The sequence below is a fragment of the Dromaius novaehollandiae genome, chromosome 13 (genome assembly GCF_036370855.1).
Source record: "Dromaius novaehollandiae isolate bDroNov1 chromosome 13, bDroNov1.hap1, whole genome shotgun sequence".
Classification (NCBI taxonomy): domain Eukaryota; kingdom Metazoa; phylum Chordata; class Aves; order Casuariiformes; family Dromaiidae; genus Dromaius; species Dromaius novaehollandiae.
The window spans coordinates 23,471,698-23,490,152 of record NC_088110.1 but is presented as its reverse complement, the minus strand read 5'-3'; the positions used below and the strand labels follow the sequence as shown (position 1 = coordinate 23,490,152).

At 70.2% G+C, this 18,455-nt stretch overlaps 2 protein-coding genes across 4 annotated transcripts in view; one reads left to right on the top strand and one right to left on the bottom strand.

Moving 5' to 3' along the window:
• PIEZO1 (piezo type mechanosensitive ion channel component 1 (Er blood group)) overlaps positions 1–14,014 on the top strand; it is a 27,754-nt gene extending 13,740 nt beyond the window's left edge. For both annotated transcript variants that reach the window (XM_064519808.1, XM_064519807.1), the window contains exons 12-51: positions 25–285; positions 363–474; positions 797–975; positions 1,078–1,226; positions 1,480–1,659; positions 1,725–1,819; positions 2,019–2,176; positions 2,265–2,441; positions 2,608–2,733; positions 2,901–3,101; positions 3,194–3,398; positions 3,866–3,970; positions 4,362–4,515; positions 5,135–5,378; positions 5,644–5,740; positions 5,860–6,028; positions 6,112–6,201; positions 6,373–6,461; positions 6,721–6,792; positions 7,277–7,377; positions 7,465–7,558; positions 7,927–8,010; positions 8,118–8,290; positions 8,368–8,489; positions 8,637–8,831; positions 8,937–9,195; positions 9,281–9,469; positions 9,599–9,881; positions 10,052–10,169; positions 10,251–10,398; positions 10,509–10,723; positions 10,994–11,152; positions 11,280–11,427; positions 11,605–11,793; positions 11,905–11,997; positions 12,099–12,271; positions 12,358–12,480; positions 12,598–12,677; positions 12,796–12,994; positions 13,125–14,014. In XM_064519808.1, coding sequence (XP_064375878.1) covers positions 25–285; positions 363–474; positions 797–975; positions 1,078–1,226; positions 1,480–1,659; positions 1,725–1,819; positions 2,019–2,176; positions 2,265–2,441; positions 2,608–2,733; positions 2,901–3,101; positions 3,194–3,398; positions 3,866–3,970; positions 4,362–4,515; positions 5,135–5,378; positions 5,644–5,740; positions 5,860–6,028; positions 6,112–6,201; positions 6,373–6,461; positions 6,721–6,792; positions 7,277–7,377; positions 7,465–7,558; positions 7,927–8,010; positions 8,118–8,290; positions 8,368–8,489; positions 8,637–8,831; positions 8,937–9,195; positions 9,281–9,469; positions 9,599–9,881; positions 10,052–10,169; positions 10,251–10,398; positions 10,509–10,723; positions 10,994–11,152; positions 11,280–11,427; positions 11,605–11,793; positions 11,905–11,997; positions 12,099–12,271; positions 12,358–12,480; positions 12,598–12,677; positions 12,796–12,994; positions 13,125–13,374 — 6,258 coding nt within the window. In that variant the 3' untranslated portion in view covers positions 13,375–14,014. The remainder of the gene's footprint in view (positions 1–24; positions 286–362; positions 475–796; positions 976–1,077; positions 1,227–1,479; positions 1,660–1,724; positions 1,820–2,018; positions 2,177–2,264; positions 2,442–2,607; positions 2,734–2,900; positions 3,102–3,193; positions 3,399–3,865; positions 3,971–4,361; positions 4,516–5,134; positions 5,379–5,643; positions 5,741–5,859; positions 6,029–6,111; positions 6,202–6,372; positions 6,462–6,720; positions 6,793–7,276; positions 7,378–7,464; positions 7,559–7,926; positions 8,011–8,117; positions 8,291–8,367; positions 8,490–8,636; positions 8,832–8,936; positions 9,196–9,280; positions 9,470–9,598; positions 9,882–10,051; positions 10,170–10,250; positions 10,399–10,508; positions 10,724–10,993; positions 11,153–11,279; positions 11,428–11,604; positions 11,794–11,904; positions 11,998–12,098; positions 12,272–12,357; positions 12,481–12,597; positions 12,678–12,795; positions 12,995–13,124) is intronic.
• On the bottom strand, positions 13,952–18,455 carry CTU2 (cytosolic thiouridylase subunit 2). 2 transcript variants are annotated; one of them, XM_064519809.1, is made up of 15 exons: positions 18,340–18,455; positions 17,408–17,482; positions 17,246–17,324; positions 17,102–17,161; positions 16,871–16,931; positions 16,658–16,767; positions 16,161–16,471; positions 15,945–16,080; positions 15,535–15,666; positions 15,293–15,384; positions 15,050–15,153; positions 14,852–14,972; positions 14,707–14,773; positions 14,532–14,590; positions 13,952–14,455 (listed from the first exon to the last, which is right to left on the bottom strand). In XM_064519809.1, the coding sequence occupies exons 1-15, from the start codon at positions 18,399–18,401 to the stop codon at positions 14,383–14,385; spliced, it is 1,542 nt and encodes a 513-aa protein (XP_064375879.1). In that variant the 5' UTR covers positions 18,402–18,455; the 3' UTR covers positions 13,952–14,382. The 2 variants fall into 2 exon arrangements, with proteins under 2 accessions (XP_064375879.1, XP_025965776.2); XM_026109991.2 differs by lacking the exon at positions 18,340–18,455 and adding an exon at positions 18,215–18,325.

Here is an 18,455-nt window from a genome sequence, read left to right as displayed (position 1 = left end):
CCGCGTGCTCCCTCCCTGCTCCAGGTGTGGAGCATCACGTACCACAGCTGGCTGACCTTCGTGCTGCTGCTCTGGGCCTGCCTCATCTGGATCGTGCGGAGCCGGCACCACTTCGCCATGCTCTGCTCCCCCTTCGTCCTGCTCTACGGCATCACCCTCTGCAGCCTGCAGTACGTCTGGGGCATGGACCTGGCCCCCGAGCTGCCCACCCGCGTCGGCTTCATGAGCCTCGAGCAGCTGGGGCTGGTGCGCCCCAAGTACCCCTGCCTGGACCTGGGGGCCAAGGTGAGCCCGGGCCGTCCCCGTCCCCGTGCCCGCGGCGGCTGGCCGGGGCTGTCTCCGCTCACCGCCTGTCCCCGCAGCTCCTGCTCACCCTCACCTTCTGGCTCCTGGTGCGGCAGTTCGTCAAGGAGAAGCTGCTGACGAGGAAGTGCCCGTCCACCCCGCTCCTGGAGGTGACGGTCTCGGACACGGGTGAGCGCGCCGGGGTCCCTGCACCGCGCTTAGGCCAGGCTGGGGACACGGGTGCCCTCCGAGCCTGGAGGGGAGCCCCAGCCCCGGCTCCCCATGCCACGTGGGCATGCGATGCCCTTCCCCATCATCCTGGGGTGAAGGTGCGAGGGGCACTGCCAGCCGGGCACCCCCACCGGGGTTTCCCCGTGCCTGCTGTGCCCGGCAGGAGCGGGGATTGAGCGATGTGAGCATGCTGAGCCGGGCCAGCGTGCTCCCGGGGGACCCAGGCGTCCGGGCGGATCTGTGCCCCGTGCCCGACTCCGAGCAGCTCCGTGCCTTGCAGAGCCCAGCCGGCAGCAGGACGTGCTGAAGGCGCTGGGGGCCCTGGTGCGGGATTTCTACGCCAAGTACTGGATCTGCGTGTGCGCCGGCATGTTCATCGTGGTGAGCTTCGCCGGGCGCCTCGTCGTCTACAAGATCGTCTACATGTTCCTCTTCCTGCTCTGCCTCACCCTCTTCCAGGTAGGGCCGCCCCGGCCGGGCGCCCAGGACCCCGCGCGGTGCCGGCCTGTCCCCAAGGCATGGGCAGCGGTGCGAGGGGACGTCACGGTCCTGTCCCCGCAGGTGTACTACAGCCTGTGGCGCAAGGTGCTGAAGGGCTTCTGGTGGCTGGTGGTGGCCTACACCATGCTGGTGCTCATCGCCGTGTACACCTTCCAGTTCGAGGACTTCCCCATGTACTGGAGGAACCTGACGGGTCTCACCAACGAGCAGTGAGTGTCCCCACCGCCGCCGTCCCCGCAGCAGGGTGGCAGGGACTGAGACGCGGCCAAGAGATGCTGGTGCTGGGCTGGGCTCTGCCCATTGCACATGGGGAAACTGAGGCACGGGGCGCTGGGCTTGAAACCAGGAGCGCCGGCTCTGGGCTCCGGCTAGCTGGGCTCTGCCGAGGATGCCTGCTGGCTGGTCCAGGAGAGCGTGGGGCCGCATCCGTCCCACCTCTCTAACCTGCCTCTTCCTGCCCAGGCTGGGCGACCTGGGCCTGGAGCAGTTCAGCGTCTCCGAGCTCTTCTCCAGCACCCTCATCCCGGGCTTCTTCCTCCTCGCCTGCATCCTGCAGCTCCACTACTTCCACCGGCCCTTCATGCGCATCACCGACCTGGAGCACATCCCTGCGGCCGAGCCGCAGCCCTGCCACATCCCCAGGTAGGGCCCCGCGCCGGGTGCCGCCGGTGCGCGCTGGGCCCGCGGCTGAGCTGTCCTCCCCGCAGGCCCGAGGAGCTGCACGGGAGCCGTCTGCTGCGGGATGCGGCCGCTGCCGAGAGCGCCGGGGCCGAGGATGACGACTCCGACACCATCTCCCAGGGTACCGGGGTGGCATGGGGCGTCCGCCGAGCTGGGGCAGGGCAGGAGGGGTGCGGGGTGGGATGGGACGTCCTTGGAGCTGGGACAAGCAGGGTGGGGATGGGGCATCCTCCAAGATGGGGCAGGGGGGACGCAGGATGGGATGGGGTGTCCTCCAAGCTGGGACAGGGGTGGGACAGTGACAGGCTGTGTCCCCGCAGCGCCCACCAAATGGGGGCTGGTGCTGGAGCGCCTCATCGTGCTGGGCTGGACCTTCTCGGACAGGCTGACCCGCACACAGGTCTTCTTGAGGCGCCTGCTCGAGCTCCACATCCTCAAACTCGTGGCTCTCTACACCGTCTGGGTGGCCCTGCAGGAGGTAGGGGCACCTGCTGGGACGTGCCCTGGAGGGCACCGGCACCTCTGCCCGTGGTGGTGGCCGGGCCGTGACGCTGCTGCTCCCCTAGGTCTCACTGATGAACTTCTTGCTGGTGCTGCTGTGGGCCTTCGCCATGCCCTACTGCCGCTTCCGCCACATGGCTTCCTGCCTCTCCACCATCTGGACCTGCATCATCATCGTCTGCAAGATGCTCTACCAGCTCAAGATCGTCAACCCCAGCGAGTACTCCAGCAACTGCACCCAGGTGCCTGGGGAGCGAGCGGGGTGCCACGGCCACCGAGCTGTGGATGCCTGGTGCCCGGGTGCTGGGAGAGGCAGGGTCTGCCCGGAGATGCCCGGCTCCGGGGGGGATCCAGCCGCTGGCAGGGTCTGCCTGGGGTGCTGACGCCCAGCTCGCGCTCCCCTTGCAGCCCCAGCACAATGCCACCAACCTGAGCCCGGAGGAGCTGGGCAACTCCACGCTGTACCGGGGCCCCGTGGACCCCGCCAACTGGTTCGGCATCCGCAAGGGCTTCCCCAGCCTGGGCTACATCCAGGTGGGTGAGGGGGGAGGCAGGACCCCCCGTGCGTGTCCGCTCAGTGCTCCCGCCCCAGGTGCCCACGGAGACCCCCCACGCGCTGCTGACATGGGCATCGAGCAGGGGCCACGGGGACGGGTGCTCGGCACCACCCCGAGGCCCTGAGCACCCTCTCGCCTGCCCAGAACCACCTGCTGGTGCTGCTGCTGCTGGTGCTCGAGGCCGTGGTGTACCGGCGCCAGGAGTACTACCGCAAGCAGTTCCAGCTGCTGGCCCCCGTCACCGAGACCGTCTTCGAGGACGTGTCCCGCGAGCACCTCGACCGCGGCCTCGTCAGCTGCGCCAAATACTTCCTCAACTACTTCTACTACAAATTCGGCTTGGAGGTGAGGAGCGGCAGCGCCGGGTGCCTGGGTGGCACTGCCGCTCCCAGCACCCCGGGGTGGGGATCCGAGCCGCTGCTTTCCTCCGCTCCCAGATCTGCTTCCTCATGACGGTGAACGTGATCGGGCAGCGGATGAACTTCATGGTGATCCTGCACGGCTGCTGGCTCGTCGTCATCCTCACGCGGCGCCGGCGGGCAGCCATCGCCCGCCTCTGGCCCAAGTACTGCCTCTTCCTCGTGGTCTTCCTCCTCTACCAGTACCTGCTGTGCGTGGGCATGCCGCCCGCCCTCTGCATGGGTAAGGGGGCTCGGGTGAGGGGCTGGGGGTGCCGATGGGGTCTGTGTGTGGGCGTGCCCCCCGGGCAGGGGGCATGGGCAAGGGGACATGGGTAAGGGACATGGGGGCTATGCATGGGCGTGCCACCCACCCTCTGCACGGGAAAGGGGCAGGGGCAAGGGGACACGGGTAAGGGACATGGGGGCAATGCATGGGCGTGCCACCCACCCTCTGCACGGGAAAGGGGCAGGGGCAAGGGGACACGGGTAAGGGACATGGGGGCTATGCATGGGCGTGCCACCCACCCTCTGCACGGGAAAGGGGCAGGGGCAAGGGGACACGGGTAAGGGACATGGGGGCAATGCATGGGCGTGCCACCCACCCTCTGCACGGGAAAGGGGCAGGGGCAAGGGGACACGGGTAAGGGACATGAGGGCTGTGCGTGGGGACATGGGGCAAGCGTGCCACTGAGGTCGCCGGTCCCCCAGACTATCCCTGGCGATGGAGCCGTTCCCTCCCCATCAACTCGGCGCTCATCAAGTGGCTCTACCTGCCCGACTTCTACATGGCCCCCAAGTCCACCAACCTCATCAGTGAGTACCCGGTGCCCCGGCCCTGTCCCCCCCCGATGCCCCTGTCCCCCAAGGGGCACCTGAGCCCCAGGCACAGCCCTGGGGGTCCCATCTGTCCCCCTGGGCAGGGTGAGCAGAGGGGAGGTGGCCCCTGCCAGGACAGCTGGGGAGGGTGGGGTCGGGGTGGGTCCTACCCCTTTTTTTGGGTAGGAGGAGCCTGCAGAGAGCCCTGCCTCCTGGGGGAGGAGCTTGGTGGGGCCCCATCCATGTGGGGGCGGAGCCTAGGAATAGCCCTGCCCCTTGGGGAGGGGCTTGTTGCTGGCCCCACCCTCTTGCAGTGAGGGGGTGGGGCCTGTATGAGCCCCGCCCCTCGGGGGGGGGGCCGTGCTGGGGCTGAGCCCTGTGCCCGCAGACGACTTCGTGCTGCTGCTGTGCGCGGCCCAGCAGTGGCGGGTGTTCGTGGCCGAGCGCACCGATGAGTGGCTGCGGGCCGCCGGCGAGAACGCGGACCGCCTCGACCCGGCGCGGGACCCCCACAACCCCACGCCCGACTTCATCCACTGCCGGTGGGCGCCCGGCGCGGCACGCGCGGCCCCCGGGGCTGGGACGGGATGGGACCCCCCAGCACGTGGTTGGGACCCCCCAGCACTGACAGCCCCCTTGGCCTGGGATGGGACCGGTGGGACCCCAGGCGTTGGGGTCCTCGCAGGGTGGGGCTGGGCCCCCCGGCACTGGGCCTCCTCCGGACCAGGGACAGCACCCCAGTGGGCAGCAGGACCCCAGGGCGGGGCTGGGACCAGACCCTCATGGCTGGGGCAGGACCCCGTGGGACAAGGACGGTACCCTCTGGCCTGGGACAGGACCTCCCCGAGCCCGGGCTGGGACCCTGGGGCTTCATACCCCAGGAACTCTAAGTTGAGATGAGCACTGGGACCCCCCTGGGCATCGGGACCACCCCCCAGCAGGCTCTGGGACCCCCAGCTAAGGCTGGCACATACACTTGGGTCCTGCTGGTTTGGTTAGGGGGGGACAGGACAGGTAGCACCTTGCTGCACCCCAAACTGAGGTAGTGCCAAGCCCCCCCCAGTTGCCCCTTCCCTGCTTGGCAGCCCCGTTTCTGCCCCCTGAAGCTATGTGGGTGCTGGGAGGGGATGGGGACCCTGCTCTGAGCACCCCGGCCTGCAGGTCGTACCTGGACATGGTGAAGGTGGTGGTCTTCCGCTACCTCTTCTGGTTCGTCCTGGTTGTGGTCTTCATCACCGGTGCCACCCGCATCAGCCTCTTCGGCCTCGGCTACCTGCTCGCCTGCTTCTACCTCCTGCTCTTTGGCACGGCCATGCTGCGCAAGCCGGCGCGGGCTCGCCTCGTGCTCTGGGACTGCCTCATCCTCTACAACATCACCGTCATCATCTCCAAAAACATGCTGTCGGTGAGGGCACTAGGCTGCCGGGACCCCCTGCCCCATCCGTGCATCCTGGAGTGGTGCCGGGGCTGCTCCTCGGTGCCCCCAGAGCCCGTCACCCTCCTGCCCCGCGGAGGTGCCGCGTGGCTGCCCCGGCACGCTGCTCCTGCCCCCGGTTTGCATCCTGGCAAAGCCGGGAGCCCCCCGAGCCACCGCCGGCAATGGCTGCTGGCGCGGCTCGGGGGTCCGGCAGCCGCCTGAGCCCGCGCTCTGCCCCCCTCTCCCCCGGCAGCTCCTCTCCTGCGTCTTCGTGCAGCAAATGCAGAGCAACTTCTGCTGGGTGATCCAGCTCTTCAGCCTGGTGTGCACCGTCAAGGGCTACTACGACCGTGAGTGCCCGGGCAGGGGGCCCCGGGGCATCCCCCCGCCCTCGCTGCCGCCTCGGCCCCAGGCACGGGGCAGGTTGGGGGTCAGCGCTGCCTGACCTGCCCCCCTCTTCCCCTGCCAGCCAAGGAGATGGGCAAGGACCAGGACTGCTCCCTGCCCGTGGAGGAGGCCGGCATCATCTGGGACAGCATCTGCTTCTTCTTCCTCTTGCTCCAGCGCCGTGTCTTCCTCAGCCACTACTACCTGCACGTCATGCTGGACCTCCAGGCCTCGGCGCTGCAGGCCTCCAGGTGGGTCGGGGGGTGCCGGGGCCCCGCAATGGGGGGTGACGGGGCTGCCGTGCCCTCCCTCACCCCCGGCGCCGTCTCCGCAGGGGCGTCGCGCTGTTCAAGGCCAGCACCCTGAAGAGCATGCGCTCGCACCGGCAAGCCGAGAAGAAGTCGCTGGCCCAGCTCAAACGGCAGTGAGTCAGTTTTTGGGGGGGACGCCTGGGCCCCCCCCCCGCTTTCCCGGGGCCCCCCTTAGCCACTGGCGCACTGGGACTCCCCCGTGCCCTGGGACGTCCCCCGGGGAGGTGTGGGGACGCGGCGCGGTGACCGTCGGGAGCAGCTCCGGAGCAGCCCGTGCCTTGCAGGATGGAGCGGATCCGGGCCAAGCAGGAGAAGTACCACCAGGAGCGGCTGCCCGGCGGCGCTGGCGAGGGCCAGGATGAGGCCAGGCCAGGTGAGAGCCGGGGGCAGCCCCGGGCGTCCCGGCACGTCCAGCCTCTCCCGTCCCCTCTCGGGGCACGGTGGGGTGGCCCCGACCTGTCACCAGTGCCCCTTTCCTCGTCCCACGTCCTCGGTGGCTGGGGACCGGCGAGGAGCCCCCGCACCGTCTTGCGGAGCATTGCGGTGAACCGCCCCTTCCCTCTCTGGTTGCCCCCCCCGGGGGGAGATGCAACGAGCGCGGCAGTGCTCAGCCCCCGTGTGCCGTTCCACAGAGCCCGGCGGTCAGGCGGACCCTTCCCGGCAGAGGGAGCGGTGGTGGCGGCCATGGCTAGACCACGCCGCAGGTACTGCCCCGGCACGGGGCACTAACCGGGGCACAGCCCCTCGGCAAGGTCCCTCCGCCGGGGCCGCTAACACCCGCGGGGGCTGCACGGAGCGGCGGTGACGGTGCTTTCGGGAAGGTGGCCCCCGCATGTCCCCCATCCCCTCTCTCGGCTGCAGGATGTTAACTGGGGCTTTTCCTGCTTTCGGGCACTAACAGGGCGATGACTTGGGGGGGCCAGGCCGCGGCCAGGGCTACCGGTGCTTCCCGGCCGGCTGCAGAGAGCCACGTACCGGAGCCTCTCTGGATGCCAGCGCCAGAGGGACTCCTCTTTGGGGACATCCGATTTGAGTCCTCAGCCCTGCTGTCTCAGGCGGGGACACCCGTGGGTGCCCTCGGCACCGCGGTCAGGCAGAGACCCGGGGAGACGGCAGCGGGGTCTGCCCGGGGACCGGCCATGCCGTGGCACCCCGTGCCGTGCCGTGACACCCCGTACCGCCCTGCAGTGCTGCATTCGGGTGAATACTTCCTCTTCGAGTCGGACAGCGAGGAAGAGGAGGAGGCCGTGCCGGAGGAGCCGCGGCCGGGCAAGCAGAGTGCTTTCCAGGTGAGCGCGGCCCCGGCGGCAGCGGGGGACCAGGGGGGACCTGGCGGTGCCCGCTGGGCGCTCACGGCCCCGTCTCTCCCGGCGCAGCTGGCCTACCAAGCCTGGATGACCAACACCAAGACGGCGCTGAGGCAGCAGGAGCAGCAGCAGCTGGAGCAGCCGGACTCCGAGCTCGCTGCAGGTGGGAGCACTGCTGCCCCGGCCCCGTTTCACCTGGCTCCAAAATGGGGCTGGGGTGCGAGGAGGGGACCCCGCCTGGCACGGTGGCCGCTGATCTGTTGGGACCCCGTAAGGAGAGCATCGTCTCAGCGAGGTTTCCTGCGTGAGGGGACTCTCTGATGTCTATAATAGGGCTGAGCACAAGCTCTCCTTTGGCGCCTGCTCTGGCTTTTAAGACGGATGCGTTTACACACTCAGTGACGGGCACAGAGCTGTGCCAGCAGGTTGGGGAGCTGTCGTGACAGTGTCGGGGGCAGAGGCGAGTGTGTGTGCACCCCCTTCCCTGGGGCAGTGGCTGGGCTGGGGGGACGTGACCCACCTTCCTTGCAGGGGATGGCAGAGGGCGGAGGGCATCAGAGCCTGAGGCGCCTGCAGAGGCTGAAGGCCAGGAGGAAGAGGAGGAGGAAGAATCAGGTAGGTGGCAGGCAGGACCCCCACGGCTCCGGCACGGGGGGCTGCCAGGGCCCCCGGGGGGGGGCCGAGCTGGTGTGAAGCGCCGCCCTCTCTCCTCGCCGTCGCAGAGCGGGGGAACGTGGTGCAGCGGGTGCTGAACACCCTGCGCTTCCTGTGGGTGCTGTGCCAGGCCATGGTGGACGGCCTCACGCAGTGGCTCGACGCCTTCACCAAGGAGCACACGGACATGTCCACGGTGCTGCGGGTCGAGAGATACGTCCTCACCCAGCGGCTGGCCAAGGTGAGCGTGGGGCACGGCGCGGGGCATGGCACGGCGTGGGGCACGGCGTGGTGGCACTGACGCTGTGCCCGCTGCAGGGAGAGGACGTGCACCGCGGCGTCCTGGACGAGCTGTACCTGGTGCCGCCGGACGATGGCACCAAGGAGCTGAGCCAGCGGGCGGCCGGGGCCACCGACCCCCAAAACGGCATCGCTTCAAGGCAGGTGCATAGATGGCCCCGAGGGGCTCGGCTGGGCGGCGGGGCCCTGTGCATCCCTCCCTGTCCCCGTGTCCTCCGGCATCGCCCGGGCACGGTGCCCACTGCCTGCCGGGGGAGCGGCTGACCCCGTCCCCTTGCCGTCCCCAGCGGGAGCGAAGGAGCCGACCTGGGCCAAAGGGCTGAGCGCCCCGAGGCTGTCCCCGGGGGCTACCCGGCGCAGCGCGGCGGCAGCCAGGAGCAGGTGCCGGCCCTGGGCTCGCGGGAGGACGTGGCCGGCTCGCGGGAGCTCCTGGCCCTTCCCCAGAACCGGACCCGCACCGCCAGCGAGCTGCTCCTGAACAGGTACCGGCGCTGGGATGGGGGGCCGGTGCGAGGCACCCGGGACGGTGGCACCCCGGGGTGGCCGCGGTGCAGCCCGCTCGGGCTCAGCCCCCGCGTGTCCCGCAGGCGGCTCTACTTCGCCACGCTGGAAGAGTCGGATCAGTTTTACCGGTCCCACAACCGCTTCCTCAAGCTGCTGCTGGCCGCCTACCACTGCGTGGCCGCCCACTCCGAGCTGCTCTGCTACTTCATCATCATCCTCAACAACATGGTGACCGCCTCCGTCATCTCCCTCTTCCTGCCCATCCTCGTCTTCCTCTGGGCCATGCTCTCCGTCCCCCGGCCCAGCAAGCGCTTCTGGATGACCGCTATCATCTTCACCGAGGTGGGCACGGGCCGTGCCGCCGGAGCGGCCGGGCAGGGGGCCGCCGGGCCCCAGCTGCCCCCCGCTGACCCCCGCCTCCCCGCAGGTGATGGTGGTGGTGAAATACCTCTTCCAGTTCGGGTTCTTCCCCTGGAACAGCTACGCCATGCTGGTGCGCAACGAGGGCAAGCCCTTCTTCCCGCCCCGCATCCTGGGCCTGGAGAAGACCGACCGCTACATCAAGTACGACCTCATCCAGCTCCTGGCGCTCTTCTTCCACCGCTCGCTGCTGCTGGTGAGCCCCGGGGCACCGGCACCGCTGCGGGCAGGGGGCTCGCGGCCCAGCGCCCCGTCCGGCGCCGGGGACTGCCCGGCTGCGCCGTCGCCATCGGAGGGGCTCTCGCTAACCCACGGCCTTTCCCAGTGCTACGGGCTGTGGGACCACGAGGAGGACCCCTTTGCCAAGAAGCAGCGGGCGGAGGACGAGGACGAGGAGGAGCGGCGGGAGGAAGCAGAGCCCCCGGCGGCCGGCGAGGAGGGGACGGAGGCGCTGGCAGAGCTGGGGGTGCCGGGAGCGGCCGTGAGGCCGGAGCAGGAGGACGGTGCCGTGGGGCAGGATGAGGGCACCGGGGCTGGCGGCAGTCACCTCCGCTTCCGGAGGAAGAAGAAGCGCTGGAGCAAGAAGCAGGAGGAGGCTGTGGAGGAAGGTGAACGGTGCTTCTCAGCCACTGCAGCCCGGAGGGTGCTGAGCACCCTGACGAGGGCCAGGGCTCACGTCCCCCGGGGTGGAGGGGTACTGGGGCCGGGCAGGATGCAGTCCCACGTGCCCTGGCCCTGCTGTCCCCAGGCCGATGCCTGTGTCGTGTCTCACCTGCAGGGGATGGTGGGGAGGAGGAGGAAGAGGAGGAGGATGAGGAGGAAGAGGCGAAGCAGAGCCACTCTCGGGAGAAGCTGAAGGCGTTTGGGCTCCGGGTCAAGCTCTTCTTCCTCACTATGTGAGTGCCCCGTGGTGCCGGCCGGGGTGGGGGGCTGTGGCACGTGGCCTGCAGGACACCCGTCCCCTCTGTCCCCTCCAGGGCGCAGAACATGTACCGGCCCGTGCGTGGCTTCTTCTGGGACATCCTGCACACCCAGCACCGGGCCGCCACCGACGTCTACGCCTTCATGTTCCTGGCCGACGTGGTTGACTTCATCATCATCATCTTTGGCTTCTGGGCCTTCGGGGTGAGTGGGGCCACGGGCGTTCCTGTGGGGTGTCCACACACCCTGCCAGCCAGCCCTGGGGTGGGCATGGGGCAGGCCAGGCCCCGTCTTGACGTCTCCTGTGTCTCCAGAAACACTCGGCGGCTGCCGACATCACGTCCTCGCTGTCAGACGACCAGGTGCCGGAGGCCTTCCTCGTCATGCTGCTCATACAGTTCACCACCATGGTGATCGACCGCGCGCTCTACCTCCGCAAGACCGTGCTGGGCAAGCTCATCTTCCAGGTCATCCTGGTCTTCAGCATCCACCTCTGGATGTTCTTCATCCTGCCGGCCGTCACCGAAAGGTACCCGCCCTGCCGTGCCCCCCACCCCGGTGCTGCCGAGCATCCTTTGGGGATGCCTGGTGGGGGGTGGCCCATGGGTGGCCCACGCTGGGGCTGAGGGTGCCCAGGGGTACCCAGAGCCAAGGCCACGTGGCATTTGCTTGCTGCCTTCATTTTGCCAGCCCTTGGTGCTGCTGGGAGCCACCGGCCCCACGTGGTGGCCCAGCCTGGTCCAGCTGGGGGGGATCGGGTGACCGGAGGAGTTACAGGTCCCCACCGTGGTGCCTGCAGGTTGTTCAGCCTCAACACGGTGGCCCAGCTGTGGTACTTTGTGAAGTGCATCTACTTCTCGCTGTCCGCCTACCAGATCCGCTGCGGCTACCCTACCCGCATCCTGGGCAACTTCCTCACCAAGAAATACAACCACCTCAACCTCTTCCTCTTCCAAGGGTACGGGGCGGTGGGCGCAGGGCGGGGGGACGGCGCGGGGCCGAGCACGGGGGCTGTCCTGGTGCAGGGCAGCTGCTGGGGCAGGGTGGACGCTGCCGTACCAGCCCCCCCTCCCCATCCCTGGCAGGTTTCGCCTCGTGCCCTTCCTGGTGGAGCTGCGGGCCGTTATGGACTGGGTCTGGACCGACACTACGCTGTCGCTGTCCAACTGGATGTGCGTGGAAGACATCTATGCCAACATCTTCATCATCAAGTGCAGCCGCGAGACGGAGAAGGTGGGACCTCAGCATCGCTCTGCCTGTCCCCTGCTCCCAGGTGCCAGGCAGGGGTGCACACACGTCCCCCAGCCTGGCCGAGCTGGAGACCCCCGTAGCGAGCCCCGGGCTCATTGGGGTGTCCCTGGCTGGGTCCCCTGAGCCTGGCACCGTGCTGAGCCTGCTGTCTCCCTGCAGAAATACCCGCAGCCCAAAGGGCAGAAGAAGAAGAAGATTGTGAAGTACGGCATGGGGGGCCTCATCATCCTCTTCCTCGTGGCCATCATCTGGTTCCCGCTGCTCTTCATGTCGCTGGTGCGCTCCGTGGTGGGCGTTGTGAACCACCCCATCGACGTCACCGTCACACTCAAGCTGGGGGGGTACGAGGTGAGGACACTGGGGCAGCAGCTGTGCACCGCTGGGCTACCGGGGCTGCAGCTCCGAGCCCGGACGCCTGGGCCCCCCAGGCTGATGCTGACCCGTCTGTGTGCCCCGCAGCCGCTGTTCACCATGAGCGCCCAGCAGCAGTCGATCCAGCCCTTCACCCCCCAGGACTACGAAGCCCTGACGAACGAGTTTGAGAGGCAGCCGGTAACGAAGCCCCAAACCCTTGCTCCAGAGCCGCGCGTGCCCGGGGGGCTGCGCGGGGGCCGTGGCCCGGGGCTGAGCTGTGCCCCGTGCCTCGCACCCAGGTGGCCATGCAGTTCATCACGCTGTACAGCTACGAGGACATCGTCACGGCCCGCATCGAGGGCAGCTCGGGCTCGCTGTGGAGCATCAGCCCGCCGAGCCGGGAGCAGATGCGGCGGGAGCTGCAGAACGGCTCCTCGGACATCACCCTGCGCCTCACCTGGACCTTCCAGAGGTAGCGCCGGGGGCTGGCGCGGGATGCAGGGCGGCCGGCTCCCGCGCCCCGGCCCCGCTCAGCCTCCGCGCCCGCTCTGCCCGCAGGGACCTGGGCAAGGGCGGCACGGTGGAGCACACCTTCGACAAGCACACCACCGACCTGCAGCCCGGCGCGCCCCAGCGCGCCGAGCTGGCCGAGCTGCTGCAGGGCACCCGCAACACCCCCGTGTGAGTGCCTGCGCCTGGGCGCGTCCGCACGCCGTGCCGGGGGGGCTGCCCGTGGGCGCGGGACCCTGCGGTCCTACCGGTCCCCGTGCCCTGCCTCACCGGCTCTCCCCGTTGCAGGCAGGTGCCCAAGCTCTTCCCCAAGTACATCCGCGCGCCCAACGGGCCGGAGGCCAACCCCGTGAAGCAGCTGCTGCCAGGTGGGTGCCGGATCGCCCGCTCCGTGCATGGGTGCGGAGGAGGGTGCTGGGCTGGGGGGGGGTGCCCATGGTCCCCGGGGCGCCTGGCAGCGCCCTGACGGCCCCGCGCGTGCCGCAGACGGCGAGGACAGCTACCTGGACGTGGAGGTGCAGCTGAAGCGGGAGCGCGTGGGCTCGGGCCGCGGCAGCGACAGCTTCCTGGAGTGGTGGGTGGTGCGGCTGAAGGATGCCCCGCCGCGCGACGGCAACATCCTGCCCATGGTCATCTTCAACGACAAAGTCAGCCCGCCCAGCCTGGGCTTCCTGGCCGGCTACGGGTGCGTGGGGCTAGCGGCGGGCCGGGGTGGGATGCTGGGGGTGTGGACTGCCCCGCGGGGACCGTGCCTGCCCCGGAGCCAGGGCGGCGAGGCCGAAGGCAGCCCGCGTACTCATCACAGCCCGTTGCAGGATCATGGGGCTGTACGTCTCCATCGTGCTGGTGATCGGGAAGTTCGTGCGCGGCTTCTTCAGCGAGATCTCGCACTCCATCATGTTTGAGGAGCTGCCCTGCGTGGACCGCATCCTCAAGCTGTGCCAGGACATCTTCCTGGTGCGGGAGACGGGCGAGCTGGCGCTGGAGGAGGAGCTGTACGCCAAGCTCATCTTCCTCTACCGCTCGCCTGAGACCATGATCAAGTGGACGCGGGAGAAGGAGTAAGAGGAAGGGGGACCGGCCACTGCCGCAGCCGGCGGGTGCCCCGGCCCCTGCCCCGGCCTTGCCGCCGTCCCCCTCCCAGGGACATCACCGCCAATGCCTTAAGCCAGCAGCCTCGCGGGCAAGCTGGGACGCAGCCTGCCAGGGACCAAGGGCCACCACGTGTCCCCACGGCTGCGGGATGGAGACACCAGCCCCTCTGTCCGCCGCGGGGCGCGGGCCCGGCCCGCGGGGCAGCCTGGACTCTTGCTTTTAAGGAAGATATTTTTCTTAAACATTGCTTTCGAGCTGTCCGGCCTGCCTCCCCCCGCGCCGGGACGGCAGCGCACACGTCCCAGCCCCGCGGAGACCACGTCGTGCCTTCCTCGCCGCGGCCTGCTGGGCCCCTCCGGCTGCTGGGGGGGGCTGGGGTGCCCGGAGCTGGCCCTGTGCCCACCACGGCCCCCCCAGCCCCACGCCACAACCAGGTTGAACTCAAAGCAATAGCACCCTGGGGCTCGCGGCCCCGGAGCGCCGGGGGGGCCGGGCTGCTGGCTGCCCCAGCAGCGGTGCCCGGCAGCTCCAGCTGGACTGTAGACTCTTTTTTTTTTAAATTCAAATGGTTTATTTATACAGATATATAATAAAACAAAGCTGAGGCCTCCCCGGTTCACGCACTCCTGGGGCTGGGAGCAGGGGGTCGCTTGGTGGGGCCAGGGCCACCCTGGTACCCACGGACTGAGCACAGCTGGGGACACGAGGCTCTCTGACCCGCCTGCTGCTGACCGAATAATTTAAATTGCGTTTAAAAGCAGCTGCCTGGGCAGCAGGTGTCACAGCAGGTGACCCAGCATGTCCCCAAGCCTTGGCTCTGGTCCCTCACCATCCTACAAGGTGTGCTGGTGAGCCCAGCCTGGGGCGCAGGGGCCATGTCCCCATGGCTGTCCGTGGGGGTGGCACCGTGCCCTGCCAGGCTCTCCCAGAGGGACCGGGGTCCGTCCCCAGCAGGAGGCAAAGCCGGGGCCGTGCTCATCAGCTCTCGCTGGGGTCCTCGTCGTCATCGTCCTCCAGCAGGAATTCCTGGATCTGCTGCTTCATCTCGGCCCTGGAAGGGGCAAACCTGGCCTCAGGGCCCGGCCGGCTGCACCGCGCGCGGAGGACGCCCCGGTGTGCCCACATACCTGCGGCTCCTGCGCTGGGCCTCCGAGCGCACGTAGGGCGGCAGCGTGTCCGGGTGGCCCTGCGAGAGGGAGAGGGGCCGTGCTGGTGGGCAGGGATGGAGGGCACGTGTCCCATGGGGACCCGCACGGCTCCCACGGGAGGAGCAGAGCAGCCCCGCGCCTGGTGGGACCTTACCAGTTCCTTGAAGGTGAGGCGGCAGCTGTAGCAGAGCAGTGGGAGGAAGGCAGCTCTGCTCTCAGCCCTGTGGAGAGGCGGCAGTGAGCGGTCGGCCGGGACCCCGGGGCCCCACACAGCGTCAGCGCCGTCCGCGGCACCTTACCCCGGCGTCGGTGAGCTCCGGCAGCAACTTCCCTGCGTCCCTGCGTGGCAGCAGCCGTCCCCGGCCGGTCCCTGCGCCGCCTCCTCCGCGATCAGGGTGGGCTCCAGGGCCAAGTCCTCCTCTGCGGGAGCCCGAGGGCAGCCGGGAGCTCAGGGCCCGGGGCTGCCCCCACGCCACCCGCCCGCGGCCCCCACTCACCCGCGAGGGTGTCCAGGGCGCACAGGCACAGCAGGCAGAGCTGGGGCTCGGCGCCTGGCTCCGAGCCGACCTCCGCGGGAGCCGTGCTCAGCTTCTCGCCCGTCCTGCAGCCGGAGGACGGGCTGGTGAGCGGCGGGTGGCCCTGGGTCTCTGGGGCAGAGCCCGGCCTGGGGTGCTCCCCTCTCCGTGCCAGCCCCCCCGGGGGGTGCACAGCCCCGTGTGCAGGATGGGGCCAGGCCTTACCGGTACACGGTGCTGATGGTGGAGGGGAACTCTGCCTGCAGCCCCAGGAGGAAGTCCTCCATCAGGCGGTGGATGCTGGTCTTCTCGCGGCGCTGGGGGACCGAGTGGAAAAAGTTCGGGTATGATGGAGTGCAGAGAGCCAGGGGTCCGCCAGCCCCCTCTGCGCCCCAGACGGAGCCCCCCAACCTCTGCACCCCGCAGAACCCAGCTGGGCCCCCAGGATGCCCGAGGGACGCCCTCACCTTGGCGCGGAGGGCAGGCGTGATGACAGTGGGGACGCCGAAGAAGTGGTTGTAGAAGGCGATCTCCTTGGCCATGTACTCCCGCATGGGCCGCACCACGGCCACGTCGCCGTGGCGGCTGTCCAGGAAGCCCTGCACGAGCGCACGTGGGTGCTGAGGGACGGCGGGGTCCTCCTGCAGCACAGCCCTGCGGCACCCGGGCCCTGCTGCGGTGGCCCTGAGCCGTGCACGACCCCCAGGGAGGGACACAACGGGGCCTAGAGCAAGTCCCTTCTACCCCTTCTCTCCTTGCCAGCAGGCCATGGCATGGTGCTCTGGAGCTTGTCCCCCACTCCAGACAGGGACAGTTGTCACCAGGCTGTGCCAGGCACCCCCGTGGCATTGCGGGCATGGGACCGAGGGTCACTCACCGTGTCCATGGCGAGGAAGGCACCGCGGCCCAGGGCCAGGTTGGTGAGGAGCTTGACGGCCACACGCGTGCAACTGTCCCCCATCATGACCTTGGTGTACCCCCGGGTCCTGGCCGTGTGCAGGATGAGGTGCGTCCTGGGGGGACAGGGCGATTCCCGCTCAGGCCCGCAGCGACGGGCAGGGCAGGCCAGCGTGGGGGCCGGGCCCCCCCTCACCGCAGCATCTGCAGCAGCTCCTCCTTCGCCGTCAGGGTCTCCGCGGCCTCGAAAAGCCGCAGCAGCTCCTGGGTGCGGGCCGCGGCGGGCAGCTGGGCGCCCGGGGCCGCCGGCTCCCCTCCGGCGGGCACGTCCTGGGTGCGGAGCCCGGCCAGGCGCCGGGGCAGGGAGGCGGCTCCGTCCCCGTCGGCCACGGCCACCTCCTGCCGCTGCTGCTGGATGAAGTCCTCCACGGCCTCCTTGTAACCGGGGCAGGGCTCCTCGCCGCCCCGCGGCCCCCGCCGGAGGATGGAGCCCGGCAGGTCGAAGGCCTGGGGGGAGGCAGAGACGGGGCAGGCTGCGGCGGCCGCGAGAAGGTGGGTCCCACCCGGTGCTACGGGGCGCAAAGGAGCTTTGCAGTGGCTGGAGGATCTCCAGCGGGGTTTGGGGGGACCATAGCAGCCGGGCACCGTGACCCCGCCCCGGCCGAGCTCTCCTCGCCCCGGGCTGCTCCCTACCTGCTCCAGGTGGACCAGGTAGTAGGGGAAGCCGGTGGCCTGCAGCATGGCCTCCACGCGGGCCAGGCTCTCCTCCCGCTGCGCCGCGCTCTGCCCGCACACGGCTCCTTCTGCGGAGGAAAAGGGCTCAGCGGCACCCTCCCCACGGAGCCGGCCCCCCCGCTCCAGGCACTGCTGCTCTCGGGGGGCCGGGAGCCGGCAGGGCGGCCTTACCGTCGACGTAAACGAGGCCGGGGACGAAGCGGAGCCTCTTGGCCGTCTCCCGGCTCAGCCCCTGTGGAGAGGACGGGGGGGATGAGGCCGGCAGCGCCATGCTGGTGCCGCGAGGCCGCGGGACCCGGCGCCGGAGGGGGCCGGGGAGGAGGCAGGAGCCTCCTCCCCGGCCCCCTCCGGCGCCGGGTCCCGCGGCCTCGCGGCCAGGGATCCCACCATTCCCGCTCTCACCTCCTGGACCTGTCGGAGCATGGCGCTGGATGCCAGCCCGCCGGAGAGCGCCAGCAGCACCTGCAGTGGAGAGAGGGGGGAAAATGGAGAAGGAGAACCTGCCGCCGGGCGCCGCGGCCCAGGAGCCCCCCCCCTTTCAGGTACCTTCTCTCCGGGGAAGATGACGCGGTTCTTGCCCAGCACGGCCCGAAACTTGTGCACGAAGTATTCCCGGAAACAGGCCCTGTGGGGACGCGGCCGGGTGGGCTGAGCCGCGGCGGGACCTGCCGAGCCCCCCCCCCAACCACCCCCCGTCCCGGGCCTCACCGGCAGAAGGCATCCCCGACGCGGATGACCAGGGCGGCTGAGCCCTGCTTGCACTTGGCGCAGGTCCGCGGGGAGCTGGGGACAGAGGCGTCACTGCGGCATCACTGTGGTGCCAGCCCTGACCCCCCCGCTGCGGGCACGGTGATCCCGGGGGGCAGTCCCGGGTCCCCGATCCCCCCCCGGGGGTCAGGCCCGGTGCTGGTGCCAGGGGGTGGCAGTCCCAGTCCGCCCGGGGTTGGTCCTGGTGCTGGTCCCCCTGGGGCCATCCTGGTCCCGGTGCCGCCGGGGCAGTCCCAGGGATCAGTCCCAGGGCCTGTTCTGGGAGGGGGGTGGCAGTCCCGGTCCCCCCAGTGGGTGGCAGTGCCGGTGCCGGGTGGTGGCACTACCGGTCCCCCCGGGGTTGGTCCCAGTCTCGGTCCCCCCAGGGCTCATCCCGGTGCCGGTCCCGGGGGGTTGCAGTCCTGGTCCCCCTGGGGGTTGGTGCCAGTCCCAGAGAGTGGCAGTCCCAGTCCTCCCGGGGTCGGTGCCGGTCCCAGTCCCCCCGGAGCCCATCCCAGTGCCGGTCCCCCCGGGGCAGTGCCAGTGCCGGTGCCGGGGGGTGGCAGTCCCGGTCCCCCCAGGGTCGGTGCCGGTCCCGGTCCCCCCGGGGCCCATCCCAGTGCCGGTTCCCCCGGAACAGCCCCGGTGCCGGTCCCGGGGGGTGGCAGTCCCGGTCCACCCGGGGTCGGGGTCGGCGTCGGTTCCCCCGGGGCAGTCCCGGTCCCCCCAGGGCCCATCCCAGTCCCGGTCCCCTCGGAGCAGCCCTACTGCCGGTCCCGGGGGTGGCAGTCCCGGTGCCCCCGGGGTCGATCCCAGTGCCGGTCCCCCCGGGGGTGGCAGTCCCGGGCCCCCGGGGTCCGGCCGGGGGCGGGGCGCAGGGGGCGGGGTCCCACCTGGGGGGCGGGGCCCGCCGCCCCGGCCCGCGCCGCCCGTAGTCCTCCCGCGCCTGGCACATGGCGGCCCGCGCCGCTCCCGCCGCTCCCGGCGCGCCGCCGTGACGTCACGCGGC

Excerpts from the sequence above, each read along its gene's own strand:
- CTU2 (XM_064519809.1), bottom strand. The coding sequence starts at position 18,401 with ATGTGCCAGGCGCGGGAGGACTACGGGCGGCGCGGGCCGGGGCGGCGG. Across the intron at positions 17,162-17,245 it reads TCATCTTCCCCGGAGAGAAG|GTGCTGCTGGCGCTCTCCGG; the intron begins GTACCTGAAAGG and ends TCTCCACTGCAG. Across the intron at positions 14,774-14,851 it reads CGGAGCTCACCGACGCCGGG|GGCTGAGAGCAGAGCTGCCT; the intron begins GTAAGGTGCCGC and ends GCCTCTCCACAG.